This window comes from Triticum aestivum, chromosome 6A, assembly GCF_018294505.1.
Source record: "Triticum aestivum cultivar Chinese Spring chromosome 6A, IWGSC CS RefSeq v2.1, whole genome shotgun sequence".
Classification (NCBI taxonomy): Eukaryota; Viridiplantae; Streptophyta; class Magnoliopsida; order Poales; family Poaceae; genus Triticum; species Triticum aestivum.
In genome coordinates, this window is record NC_057809.1 from 573,933,940 (window position 1) to 573,948,359 (window position 14,420).

The 14,420-nt window shown below is 52.3% G+C and overlaps 2 protein-coding genes across 2 annotated transcripts; one reads left to right on the forward strand and one right to left on the reverse strand.

Moving 5' to 3' along the window:
• The first annotated feature begins 2,305 nt into the window (after positions 1-2,305).
• LOC123131084 (probable CCR4-associated factor 1 homolog 11) lies at positions 2,306-3,865 on the forward strand. The gene has a single exon (XM_044550848.1). The coding sequence runs from the start codon at positions 2,667-2,669 to the stop codon at positions 3,615-3,617; it is 951 nt and encodes a 316-aa protein (XP_044406783.1). The 5' UTR covers positions 2,306-2,666; the 3' UTR covers positions 3,618-3,865.
• Positions 3,866-9,893: 6,028 nt separating this feature from the next.
• LOC123131085 (endoglucanase 8) lies at positions 9,894-13,752 on the reverse strand. Its single transcript, XM_044550849.1, has 2 exons — positions 13,437-13,752; positions 9,894-11,325 (listed from the first exon to the last, which is right to left on the reverse strand). Exons 1-2 carry the CDS (start codon positions 13,680-13,682, stop codon positions 10,048-10,050), a joined length of 1,524 nt encoding a protein of 507 aa, XP_044406784.1. The 5' UTR covers positions 13,683-13,752; the 3' UTR covers positions 9,894-10,047.
• Positions 13,753-14,420: the final 668 nt, after the last annotated feature.

Here is a 14,420-nt window from a genome sequence, read left to right on the forward strand (position 1 = left end):
CAGTAGCGTGCTGAACGCAACACCGGTGTCTGGTGATGAAACAACACTCGGCGGCCCTTTTCTGTTCTAGAACTTATTTTGTGCTTATGCACATAATAAAGTAGACATAGCATATCAGACGAATTCCATTGATTCCCGACCTATGTGGGCCAACTTGCCATTGATGCTATTTGACATTTATGAACATCTTGTTCTGAAATATCTGAAGGTTACGCCTCAGGCCTCACTGCTCTCCCTGGTTGGGGAGCTGCAAAGCAAATCGGTACAATTTGTTTGTTTAGTTGCAACAGTACTACCCTACTGCAAACAGAGTAGCATGCATGTAGTTTCTAGGTGCAAGTAAAACCACCCCCATTGCCCCATTCATAGTCAGTTGGTTCAATATTTAAGCAATCTTAGTGGAAAGTAGGCACTGCTGAACATTAGGGTGTTTTCCTGATTGTTGGAACTCTAGACCGACCTCACCATGGCATTCCTGACTTGGAGAGGTTCTACGATGTAGAGTTCCTTCGACAACTTTACTTACCTTGGTAGAAAGTAGAAACGGTATTCATAACTCATCCTCCTATTTTCTCTTTTGGGCTTTCCGTTTGACATTTCATTTTTCTTTTTGCTTTTGTGTGTGAAAAGATCCAGATCTATTATAAAAGTTCATCAGAAGTACAAAAACACCTAGACCACCGAAGGAGCACTATCAGTACTGGACCTAGATAGTGTCCGTTCTAGTTGGTAGTGGTAGTGCCCGTTCGGTGGTGGTGAGTTGGAGGCATAGGAGACAACGGCGGTTAAATTAAGGAGAGTTTAATCACCCCCACCCCCACCCCCCACCCCCCACCCAAAGATGCATATTTCTTGTCATGGCAGTCTAAAAGTTCCACGCGAAAAAATGAGGATGTCTAAAATATTCACCCGACAACGTAGACACACGGCCCTACCCTAAACCCCACCAAACCCCCATACCCGACCAACTCTCCTGACCCCACTCTTTCCATCGTCGTTCTTCACGGCATGCCTTCCTCATGGCCCACTCCCCATTGTACGACCGCCTTTCTTCTTCCCCACCCGTCTCCCGCCGCATGGTTCTTGGATCGATGGAGTACGGAGGTTTACTAAGCACGGTGAGCTACGGCCGCAGAGTCCACAACGAGCCCGCAAAATCCACAGAAAAATAGATAGTAGGATCTAGTTTGTGAAACATCAGATCCAATAGGCGTGAACCACACCAAAGATATCCAAGAAGGAATCGAGGGGAAACCTTTTGTAGGATCAAAAGAGGGGTTGGGATTAAGTGGGATCGAACGATCAACAGGGGTGGGATCGGGGGAGGCGCCTCTCTAAGTCAAACCCTCTCCTACAACACGATTATACTTCTCCAATCAATAATTCTGAGAATTGAGTTAAGACTAAATAATTTCTAGTGATGCGACTAGACAGCTTTACCCGTTTCTAGTATTATTGCACTTAAAACTTGTCATAGTTCCACACAGTAAGCTCACAATTATCAACTCTGCATAAGAACGTAGTTCAATGTACAAATCAAAACGCCACAAACTTCGCTAAGTAGAGGTTTCAATGGCCTCCTCGGGTGTTTCCTTCTTCTTGTCTGGACCAGATATTAAAAATCCAGCACCAGCGGGAAGTAAGAGAAAAAATAACAACATTTGTCGTTGCTCCTGTTGCTCGAAGCTGCGAATTAAAAAGAAAACAAATACAAAATTTAAATGACAGAGAAGGACCGGGTTCCACTATCAGGAGAAAAGGGAACCGATCGAAAAACTACAGATGATGAATTCACTTACCGTTTCTCCTGTTCTAGCAAACTTAGAGTTGCTTCATGTGCCTTTTGCAAGTTCTCGCAATACTTCTCCAATGCTATCTCAAGACGGGTCTCGGGGGAGTGGGTGCAGTTTGAGCAAGAATGATGTAAACAAACGAAAGTATTATTAAACTTTAATAAATTACTATATAAAAATAGGCATTCCATTCTGCTAGTTTGTCATGGCACATCTTGTACGCACAGTAATAACTGTTTTGCAAATATTTCACAGCTTAAGAAGCTGATTCAGCTAGACCCGAACAACGAACCGAAGCTGAAAGGAGGTATATGAAGGAGAAATAATCAGGAGGACGAAGAGATGACATTAAGAGGTACTACCTTTAGCACGTAATTTTGCAACAGCGCATAGTTAGATCACATCTATTAACAATAAATTTCGCGAATCACTGAAACCCTAGAGCAAGACAGAACATGGGGAATACATACATTAGGGGGGGAGGAAAGATGGGATTACGTACGCACCTTGGATTCGATCCTCTGAGCACCACCGGAGAGGAACCGGCCTGGGCTCCGACGGAAGGAGCCTAGCCCTAGCGGGATTGATCGCCCAAGAACGCGGCCTGCGGCAGATCTGAGCAACAGCGAAGCCATCCTTGTGAACTCTTCTTCTTCCTTTACGGTGAAGGAGATCCGGGCGCGCGCTAGCTAGCTTCTCCGAATTAGAGCACGCACCGGGCGCTAGCTAGCTTCTCCAAATCACGGGCCGATTCGTGTCCTGTCTCCGAGTCCAACTACGAGTCTACGACCCTGATCCAACCCCTCTGTATCTCTGTATTACAAAGCGAGCTCAGCAGCCGGCTCATGGAGGTCGAGGCAACGACCGATCTGCATGAACCCAACCGCCGGTATGTTCCCCATGTTTCCGCCGCCGCCGATGCCTTTCTACCAGACGTCCCCAATGCAGCCGCCGCCGTTCTACTTCCATGCAGCAGTTCCCGTGCCGTCGTCCGCGGTGCCGGTGCGCTCTGTGTGGGCGTGGAACTTCAGGGAGGAATCTGACAAGCTCTGCCACCTGGCCTGGAACGCCCGGTACGTCGCCGTCGACGTGCACTACCCGGGCCTCGTCCACCACGCGGACCGGAACCACAACATCCTCACCGTGGAGGAGCGCTACGCCGTCGTGAAGGCCAACGTGGACGCGCTGAAGCCGCTCCAGGTCGGCATCGCGCTCCGCGACGGCCACGGCCGGCACCTCGGCGCGTGGGAGTTCAACCTCCGCGACTTCTGCCCCGTGTCCGACCCGCACGACGAGGGCTCCCTCGCGTACCTCACCGGCCGCGGCCTCGATGTGGACAGGCTCCGTGTCCGCGGCCTCAGCGCCAAGATGCTCAGGGAGAAGCTGCTGCGTTCCGGCCTGTTCGACCCTCGGTGTGCCGCGCGATCGTGGATCACCTACGCCGGGGCGTACCACATTGCGTACCTCCTCAAGATTGTCACCGGCGGCGCCCCGCTGCCGAAGGACATGGCCGGGTTCGTCGGCGCCGTTCGGCGTTACCTCGGCGACCAGGTCTACGACGTCGCGAGGATGGCGGCCGACTGCCCGGCCATGCCGCTGGGGCTGGAGCGCATGGCTGATCACCTCGGCTTCCATCCGCCGTTGGGGAGCCCTCGCCTCGCGGCTGCCGCCGGCGTGCACGCGCTGCAGGTCTTCATGCGGCTCAAGTACAGTGAGTTGGGCGGCGACGTGGAGAGACACCGAGGCCTGCTTCATGGCCTGCACCAGCACTACGTCGTCGACAATCTAAATTCCTGCAGCGTTGGACTGAAACAGTACTTCTGATCGAGTCTTTGAAACAAGGATTGGTCCCTCAAAAAAAGGAATAAAGATTGTTCCCTCAAAAAAAAAGGAAAAAAAAGAGAGAGGATTGGTCCGTCAAAAAAAAAAGATTGCTAATTTGGTACTGCCCATGTAATCATATATATTGATAATAATAGGTTATACTCCCTCCATTCAAATTTAAAAAATAAGTGTCGTGCTTTTAGACTAAAACCCCGCCACTTACTTTTGAACGAAGAGAGTATATATAAAGGATTAGCAATTTAGTATTGCAGTTTTATAGGTCAAAGTATTTGATTATTTTAGTAAAGTTTCACTGTAATGCTGCTCATGCATGTAACCATATCAATAAGAAGTTATATAAAGATATCCAATTTTGTTGCTACACTAGCGTTCTATTAGCAATCTTTGCACTTACATTGTTGAGGAGTTATAGTAGCCTACATACATGCATCTTAAGGCATCTCCAATGCTAATCCGTAAACTAGACACCATATCCGCGGAGACGACCATCCAAAACTATGCACATACATTTTAAGCTGGATATCAATAAACTGAAGCGCATTCATTATATTTTGGTCATAAATTACGGACGCATGGAGTGCTTCCAACGCACGACCCAGTCAAAATCGGGGCAAACATGAAATTCGGTAGAGAGCTCCAATCCCAGAGAGCTTAGTGAATCAAGAATTAGTGTAAAATTGAAATACTTAATTAGTCTGAATGCGAGATAATTAATCAAGTGTTGTTAGGGACAGAGTAGTGGTAAGGATCGATCTACTATCTCACAGTAGCAATCAGTCTGATACAACGGGATTACAAGAATGGATCGATCGAAAGAAGAACTAGGGTTCGTGCCACCGCCGCCGTTCGTGATCCACTGGATGGCGAGGGAGAGAGGAGCGTTCGCCTTAAGTAGTCGCGGTGGCTGGGCCGGGCTGGTTGTGCCACTCTGGGCCGAAGTAGAGCGGGTTGCTGCGTCGGGCGCGGCTGGGCCGGGCCCGTGTCTTGCTGGCCGGTGTGGTCGAGCCGTCAGGGGTGTTAACATCCCCTCCTCCTTGAGACGAGGCTTGCCCCCAAGCCTCCGCATGAGGGAAGCGTGCTTGGAGTGCTTGGCGATCCCCCCAGGTGATGTCGAGAGCTGCGCCCGCTGACCATTGGACTTGGACTTGCTCGATCATGATCTCGTTCTTCTTGCGCCATCTTGTCTGAAGAATCTTGATCGGGATTGCTGTGTCGCCTGCAGTTGCTGGTAGTGTTGGAGATGCCGTGGTGCCTGGAAGGAGTGCTTGCCGAAGTTGGGACACATGGAAGACTGGGTGCACTGCTGCTTCAGGGGGAAGTTGCAGTTTGTAGGCGACATCATTGATCTTGCCGATGATCTTGAACGGGCCGTAGTACTTGTAACTGAGCTTGTGGTTTGCTCTTGGGGCCACCGAGGTTTGGATGTAAGGCTGCAGTTTGAGGAAGACGTGATCACCGACCTGGAATTGGCGAAAGGAACGCTTCTTGTTCGCCTGGTCTTGCATGATCTGGCGCGCCCGATGGAGTTGTTGTTGAATAAGGTCCTGCATCACTGCCCGCTCCTCGAGCCAAGTTTGCAAAGCTGGTACTGATGACGAGGTCGATGCCGTGATCCCCCAGTGCCGAGGTTCCCTTCCAAACATGGCCTTGAACAGCGTCATCCCGATGGCAGAGTGGTGTGATGAGTTGTACCAGAATTGTGCCAAAGGTACCCAAAAGCTCCATCTCTTCGGGCACGCTTGAACGAAGCAGCGCAGATAAGTTTCAATGCACTGGTTCACCCGCTCGGTTTGGCCGTCCGTCTGCGGATGATTCGCCGTGCTCATGCGCAGTTCTGTTCCTGCATATTTGAACAGTTCTTGCCAAAAATGGCTGGTGAAAACTGGGTCACGGTCAGATACAGTAGCTCCCGGGAATCCGTGCAGCTTGTACAACTGTTGCATGTAGAGGACGGCCACTTTTGCCGCTGTGTAAGGATGGGCCAGGGAAGGAAATGGGCGAACCGGGTCCTTTTGTCGACCACCACGAGCAAGCAGTTGTACTGACCCGATTGTGGCAAGCCGTCCACGAAGTCCATGGTGATTAGATCCCATGATTCTTTTGGAATTGGTAATGGCATCAGCAGACCCGGCGAAGCAGTGCAGTCTGGTTTGGCTTGTTGTCAGATCTGACAGCAACGCACTTATTGCTGCACATGCGCCTTCATCTTGGGCTAGGCAAACAGCCTGCGGATGCGTCGGTAGGTCACTGGGAAGCCAGAGTGGCCCCCCATGGGGCTGTCGTGGAAGGCTGCGATGATGCGCTGCTGCATAGCTGTTGTTCCTCCCAGCCAGATGCGGCCCCTGAAGTGGAGTAACCCATTCTGCAGTTGGAATCTTCCCTTGGGGTCCTCGCGAACCGCCAGTTGCTCAAGGAGTCTCTGCGCTTGAGGATTGGTGTTGTAGATGGCGAGAATATCTTCGAGCCATGCTGGTTGGCACACACTGATTGTGTGCAGCACTTCAGTTATTGTTGCTCTGGACAAGGCATCCGATGCTGTGTTTTCGCCCCCTTTTTTGTACTTGATGACGTATCGGAGTCCCAGCAGTTTAGTGAAGGCTCGCTGCTGCCATGGCGTCGAAAGCCTCTGCTCTGTCAGGTGTGTCAAGCTGCGCTAATCAGTGAGTATGGTAAACTCCGCATGCTGGAGATATGGGCGCCACTGGTCGACAGCTACAATGACTGCCAAATATTCTTTCTCATAGGTCGAGAGACCTTGGTATCGGGGGCTCAGAGCTTTGCTCATGTAAGCGATCGGGTGACCCTCCTGCTGCAGTACCGCCCCTATCCCTTTGTCACGTGCGTCGGTCTCGATCACGAAAGGTTTGGCGAAGTTGGGCAGTGCCAGAACTGGTGCTTCGATCAGATGTTGCTTGAGCAGCTGGAATGCTGTGTCGGTGGCTGGTGTCCAGACGAATGGTGCCCCTTTTTTGAGAAGATTGAATAGTGGCCGAGCTATGATTCCGAAGTTCTTGACGAATCTTCGATAGTACCCAGCTAGTCCCAAGAAGCTGCGGACCGCCTTGACATCTGATGGTGTCGTCCAGTTGGACACTGCTTGGATCTTCGTAGGTTCTATGGATACCCCACGGTCACTGATGACGTGCCCAAGGTATGATAGGCTGCGCTGTCCGAATTCAGACATGGACATCTTCACCCGCCATTGGTCCCGGTGCAAGAGTTGCAGGACTTGTCGCAGGTGACTGATGTAGTCTCGCAGAGTCTTGCTGAACACCAGGATATCGTCGAAGAAGAGGAGAACGCACTTGCGGTCGACTGGTTTGAGTGTAGTTGTGAGAGATCCGTTGAATGTGGCCGGTCCACCCGCTAACCCGAAAGAGACCACCAAGAATTCGTAGTGGCCTGAGTGCGTCTGAAACGCGGTCTTGTACTCTTCACCCTCTGCCAAACGGATCTGGTGATATCCTGAGCGCAGGTCCAACTTGGAGAACCATGCCGCACCATGTAACTCATCCAGTAATTCCTCGATGATGGGCACGGGGTACTTGGCAATGTAGGTGATGGCATTGAGATGTCTGTAATCGATGCAGAGTCTCCACGTTCCGTCTTTCTTCTTGACGAGGATAGCTGGTGAGCAGAAAGGACTGGTACTCTTCCGAATAATCCCTTTGCGAAGCAGTTCCTCTACCTGAGCATCAATTTCCTTCTTATGCTCTGGCTTGTGTCGATAGGGCCGGATGTTCACCGGCTGGGCTCCTGGGATGAGAGGAATCTTGTGATCGCAGTCGCGATGTGGAGGTAACCCTTCTGGCTCCTTGAACACATCAGAGAATTCTTCTAGAATTGCTTGTATCTCTGGTGAGTTGGTGACGCTGCTGTTGTCCTCACTGGCAGTCACGTAGATCAACGCCATATGAGTGATTGCACCGGAGTTGCAGAGTTGTTGGAGTTGAAGGGCGTTGATGACCGTGCAAGTCGACGAATTAGACTCGTGCCCACGGAGGCGAATCGGTCCCGCGGGTGACGGCATCTCAATGAACTTTGCACGCCAGTCGACCGTCATGGGGCTGTGCTCCTCGAGCCAGTCCATCCCCAAGATTGCATCGTGCGTCCCAAGCGCCAGCACCTTCATATCCGTCGTGAACTGGTGGCCTTGAGTGCACCATTGACATTGTGGCACACTTGCAGAGCAGGCGAGTGCTCCCCCGTCGGCGACGCGTACTTGATAGGCGCGGGGAAGAGGTTGGACGCCCTGGATGGTCGTCGCCAGCCGCTCATTGATGAACGAAGTGGTGCTGCCGGAGTCGACAAGCATCAACGCTTCACGCCCCTGGATCCATGCACGCAACTGGAACGCCTTGTTCGATACACCCCCATTCAGGGCCGGCTTGGAGATAGCCATGACCACTTCTTCTGGGACGGCCTCCGGCTGGGTTGGTGCAGTCGTGGCGTCGATGCGGAAGAGCTCCAGAAGTTCTTCGACGACGTGGAGTTGGACTGACGTGGGGCACGTGTGGTCAGGTCCCCAACGCTCGCCGCACTTGAAGCACAGCCCCCACGCTCGACGGTAGTCGCGCAGGGCCTTGAGCTTGGTGGAGTCAGCTCGCGCGGCATCGGTACCGCGGCGATCCGCGGCTGGAGCTGGTGGTGTCGCGCGCGCCGGTGGAAGAGGCATAGGAAGCGGTACATTGGGTCTCGTCGGCGCGTCAGGAGGGCGCGTAGGCGTGGGGCGCTGCACCTCCGCACGCGCGTTGTCAGCCACCTCCTCCTGAAGTAGCGCCAAGGCACAGGCCGTGTCCAGGTCGGGTGGTCGCTGGACCATGACCACCGCTCAAATGTCCGCCCGCAATCCTTCCACAAAATGGGTGAGAAAATAAAATGGGTGAATCGAGTCTGAATAAGAGCTCAAATGATTAATGATTAACTCAAAGCGCTCGATAAAATCAGCTACGGTGGATGTCTGTTTAATGGTATAGAATTGACGAATGAGCAACTGATGTCGATCGCGACCAAATCGAGTAGTTAATAGGGCAGAAAAAGACTCCCAATCGAAGCTATTGAGCTTCTTTTGGACTGACTGTAACCAAATGGCCGCAGCCCCTGAGAAGTTGAGGGCGACCATGGGAACCCAGAAGGTTTTGTGGATGCCAAACATGGAAAAGTACTGCTCGCACATCATTTTCCACATGTTCGGATTTTTGCCCGTAAATTGCGGAAACGAGATAGAGGGGTGGGCTTGTCCCAAACCCGCAAGCATCTGACTAGCATGCGCAAAAGGAGAAGGTAAGTTTTCGATCTGACCGTTGGCCGGGAGGGCCAACTGCGTCTGGAACGACACCGACGGCCTCCCCCGATGCAAATTGAAGTCGCTGTGGTCCTTAGACCCTTGAGGGGTGTCCTCATCGCCTCCCGCCAGGCCCAAGTTGTCGGAGGGCAGCACGGGCGGTGGTGCCGTAGTGTGAAGAGGTGGCGCGCCCCCGTTGGCGTCGGTGGTGGAGGTTGGGCGCGCCTGTTGGAGGGCGGTGACCGCGTCGCCTAGATCGGAGACGCGGCGCTCCAGATCCGGCCGCCATGCGACGAGATCGTCGAGGCGGGATGTGACCGCGGTGAGAGCCGCGGTGTTGGCCTCCATCGTCGCTGTAAGCTTGTCGAGGTAGGCCTTTGCGAACGGATCCATGGCTTCGACGAGGAAACGACCGTGGCGAATCCCTCGAGTTTCGATGAGATGAGCCAGATCGGGCGGAAGAGTGGAGTTGTGCTGGCGACTGGTACCAGATGTTAGGGACAGAGTAGTGGTAAGGATCGATCTACTATCTCACGGTAGCAATCAGTCTGATACAACGGGATTACAAGAATGGATCGATCGAAAGAAGAACTAGGGTTCGTGCCGCCGCCGCCGTTCGTGATCCACTGGATGGCGAGGGAGAGAGGAGCGTTCGCCTTAAGTAGTCGCGGTGGCTGGGCCGGGCTGGTTGTGCCACTCTGGGCCGAAGTAGAGCGGGTTGCTGCGTCGGGCGCGGCTGGGCCGGGCCCGTGTCTTGCTGGCCGGTGCGGTCGAGCCGTCAGGTGTGTTAACAAGTGCTCCCTTCGGAAACTAATGTAAAACTGTTTAGATTACTACTTTAGTGATCTAAACGCTTTTATGTTAGTTTACAAAGAGAGTACTAACTGACACATACTACACATCAATTTGGTCATAAAGTACGGATTAACTCAATTGTAACACAATTAATTAATTAATCAAGAAGGTAGTACTTTCCTAATTAAACTGAGAAGCAGAGACAGAGAGCGCGAGTGAAAAAGAAACTACTTTATCCGAGGAGTCAACATGCATGCAACGCAAGCATGTGGATGTGGTTTGTGGCATGGAATCGACGGGCCGGCTCAACGACGTACGAATCAACCGATACTACATCTGATCGTATCCGTGGGACTTGGAGGCGACGAGGTTGGGCCCGCGTCCGGCGAGCGCGGCGAGCGCGCCGATGGCGAGGGAGTTGATGTAGGTGCAGGGCTCGGTGCACGCCGACGCGTTGCGCTTGTCGATGAAGTTGTCGGCGCCGTCGGGCCCGCCCATGATGGCCCCCGTGAGCTCGTTGGGGTTGGGCCGGTCGGGCGCGAACCAGTCGCCGAAGCTCATGCCGCAGTTGACGACCGTCCCGGGCTTGAGCACCGGCGTGGACGCGCCGCGGTGGTGCGGCTGCGTGGGCGGGTTGGCCCCGAAGCCGACGACGTAGGACCTCCCCCTCGGGTTGGCGCCGAGGAGGTAGTCCATCTGCTGCTTGGCGAACTCCCTGAGCCTGGCGGGCTTGATGGGCGTGGCACCGCACATGACGTCCTGGCGGGCGGTGTGGAGCCAGTCGGCGTAGACGAGGAAGAGGAAGGCGGTGCCGGTGACGTACTGCGAGTTGGCGCCGTCGCGGAGGTGGATCATGCCGCCGGGGGTGATGAAGACCTGGTGGAAGGGGGTGTCGGGGAGCACGGCGCAGACGAAGTTGTCGGCCTGCGTCTTGTAGCTCTGCAAGCCGCCGCTGGCGTTCATGTTGTGCGGGGCGAGGAGGATCTGCGCGCCGGGGTACTTGAGGTCCCAGCTGAACTCGGCGACGCTGGAGGAGATGGCCTCGTGGGTGATGAAGTCGGCGTAGACCTGGCGCTTGGTGGCCATGAAGAGCCAGGTGGCGGCCCAGAGCAGCTCGTCGTTGTAGCCCGAGTAGGAGCAGTAGAAGGGGCACTCGCCGTCGTAGGTCTTGAGGTGGCTCCTGGCGAACTGGTAGAGCAGCTTGGCCTTGTTCATGAGGCGGCGGGCGTAGTTCTTGTCGTTGCGGAAGACCATGGCGGAGGCGGCGAGGGCGGCGGCGGTCTCGGCGGCGATCTCGGTGCCGGGGGTGTTGCCGTCGATCTGGTAGAGGGTGCGGGGCGTGGGCATGTTCTCGGGGCGGACCCAGCACTGGTGGTCCAGGTTGGGGTCGCCCACCTGGACCCACATGTGGTTCTTCTTGGCGGCGCACTTGAGGATGTAGTCGGTGCCCCACCTGATGGCCTCCTGCACGTGCTTCAGCTCCCCCGCCGTCTGCAGCTCCGGCTTGAACGCCAGCGCCGCCCACGCCAGCGTCGTCACCGTGAACGCCAGCGGCAGCCCGTACTTCACGTTGTCGCCCGCGTCGTAGTACCCGCCCGTTAGATCAACCTGATTCATCGAATGAGAACGCTCTCGTTATGCACAATGAAAAAAAAATAACGTGCTACAAAAAAATAGTTGACCTTCTTAAAATACACGCTATTAGTCTGCTATATCGCGCTATAACATGCTACTAACGAGACATTATACAATGATTTATTTGGTCGAGATATTGCTCAGACCACTATAGAGTTGCATGCATCAGCAAATATGGCGACTCCTAACCCGTTGTGCGTGCAACCGCAATCCTCTCCGCACGCGCTCCTCTGGATCCATGTCGCCTGGCCCACGCGGGACCATGCTGGAAATCCTTTTTCCTCTCCTATACCTTGCAAATACAGTACCCCACTCCTACGGACCTACACAGTCCCCACCCCATGAATCCCCCCTCTCGCCTCTTCTCTCCTCCTCACTGTTCAGATCCGGGTCAGGCCACCGGCACGGCTCCGCCCCTCACTGCTCCGGTGGTCTACTTCTCCAACCTGCTCCTCCACCGCCCCTCCACCGCCCCTCACTGCTCCAGTGGTCTACTTCTCCAACCTGCTCCTCCACCAGCGCGGCCACCTCTTCTGCCCCCCGTCCTCAGCTTCAAGGCCCCAAGATCAGATGAGCTCCGATGTGCATGCATACATGAGACCAGTAGCATTTGCTGCTGTGCATGCGTATGCATTGGGTTAGAGCAGCTCTTTCCATGGATTCGTAGATTAAATCTGTAGATTTCATGCAGTGGATTTTGTGGTTGTGGGTTCTTCCTCTATCTTGATTTTGAATCCTCACTCCGATGCATTTTCGTGGATAATTGTTTATGTCATGTGTCGATGCTTCTTAAGCTGCAGAAAGTGTGATGCATTTTTTCTTGCTTGCTTTTATTCACCGTGTGAAGATTTGATCTATATGAGGGACAGAAGAAGAGATTTAACTTTTTTTGATTCGGTGAATATAGGAGGGAAGATGTGCTGAAAGATATGGTATTGCGTGCCTTTCTTTTATGGATCAAAAAAGATCTATGTGCGGCTGTATGTACGAGAGATTTTGTTCTACACACGGTGAACTAGTATGTACGAGATATATCCGAATTTTACCATAAGTTGGGGCCTTTGAAGTTGAACTACCGAAGAATTTTATGTTTTCCCTACTTGAACTTTAACTTCAAACTCTAAAGAACTTTCAGAGAATTGGTAAACTTTGCTGAAAACAGTGAAGAACTTTTCTTTTTATTCTCAAATATTAAATTAAAAGAATCAGGAGTTGAAGAACTTTCTGAATAGTAGATCCGCACTTTGTTAGAAATAGTAAAGAACTTTGCTATTTGGAACCCAAAAACTATATAAAAAGCTTGTCTGAACTTTGATATAGAGTTTATGGAACTTATTTTTTAGCCATTCACAATTTAGTTTTGTCTTGGGTTTGCAATAATAACCGAATCAACAATTTATGAAATATATGCATATTGGACTTGTTTTGTAGAGCTGGCCATGAGAAACTCAAATACATAAATGAATTTAAATTTGCATAATTTATTTATAAGTTATGATGATATATTTGTTTGTTGTGTAATTTTGTGTTAGAAGAGGTGCAGCACGGTGGGATATGCTTTGGTGGGCCCAAGGGAATCTAGTTCTATAGGGCTTCATATACATGCACTAGAATATCATCTCCTCGTCGAATACATGCATGGCTGACACCAGGATGGGCCACATCGATTGGACAACATGCTGGATGAACGGTAAGGATATAAGTTGCGGCACAACGGGTTAGGAAAAATCCGTGTCCATACATCAGCTGCTTGAAATGCATGCATGCAAACTAGATCAAATTGTGAGACGACGTTTCATCACTGGTTTTAGCTCAAAAATAGCTCAACGGACTTGAACGCCCATGGACATTAATTAGCAGTTATATGTGCGTGAATCAAGCGGGCATGGCGATTTCATAACGTACGCCATGAACGCCGCACCCATCTTTAACACATGCATGCATTCAACATGAATGCACGCACGACGGACATGATCGACCAAACCAAGAAACTCATGCATGCAGGCAGCACGTATGGAAGCGAAGGAACGAAATTAAGCGGAGAGAGGGAGATCAGCGGCGGCAATAACGCACGCAATACGTACATGGGCGAGCTTGCCGTCCTCCATGCCGGAGTCGCCGCGCCACTTGATGCGGTTGTCGGGCGGCAGCTTCCCGGAGCGCTGCGCCTCGAGGAACATGATCGACTTGGTGAGCGCGTCCTTGTAGTTGAAGGAGGTGGCGCCGGCGACGTCGCCGGACAGGACCAGCGCCGCGAGGAGCAGCGCGACGCCGCAGCGGACGCCTTCGCCGCCGCCGCGGCAGCTCGCTGGGGTGTGCCTCTTCTTCATGGCGCCCGCGCTGGTGAGTGAGGTGAGGGAGGGGGGAAGCCGAAGCCGAGGCGGAGGCGTGGGCGTGCCGTCCGTGTTGGGAGTGGCAGAGGAGGGAGCGAGGGAAGGGCGGCTAAAAGGGGGAGGGGCGCGAGTGCGTTCAGGAGGTTGCGAAGTGTTCGGCCCAGAATGGCTTCGGTTTCAGACGGTCAGCTGCTGGTCTCCCTCTGGTGGCCAGTTTCTCCTGCCTGTCATGCATGGCAAGAACCAAACAAGTGCAGTAAAAAAAACGCACTCAAGTGCTTTTTTTAGGGCAACAGTCAGGCATACTACCATACTTGTTAGTCATTGCAACTTGGACCTACACTCATCCTACTGATTTCCATCAAAAACTGCTGCTAAGTTTTGACGAAGTTGGCAGTGTGCAAGTGCAAATTTAGGCTACTAAAAATTATGAATATTCTAGAGAACTGTGAGTGATCAAAGGTAAATCTTTGATGTTGTTTCTATTGTTTAATTCTTTGGAGTAATACACCCAAATAGGGATTGTTGGGATAATATTGACATTGCTTATACGCATTCTATATACTACTACTAAAGTTTAGTCAAAGGAAGTCAACTAGCTTGAATAGTCAACCAAATAAAATGAAAAATAGAGAAAACCGACATATATACCGCTTCCTCTATCCTTTGAGGCTAGGGTAAACTCTTCCCTCTCCACTCTTCACCGGCGAGCCCGTGGATTCACGTTGCTTCTGC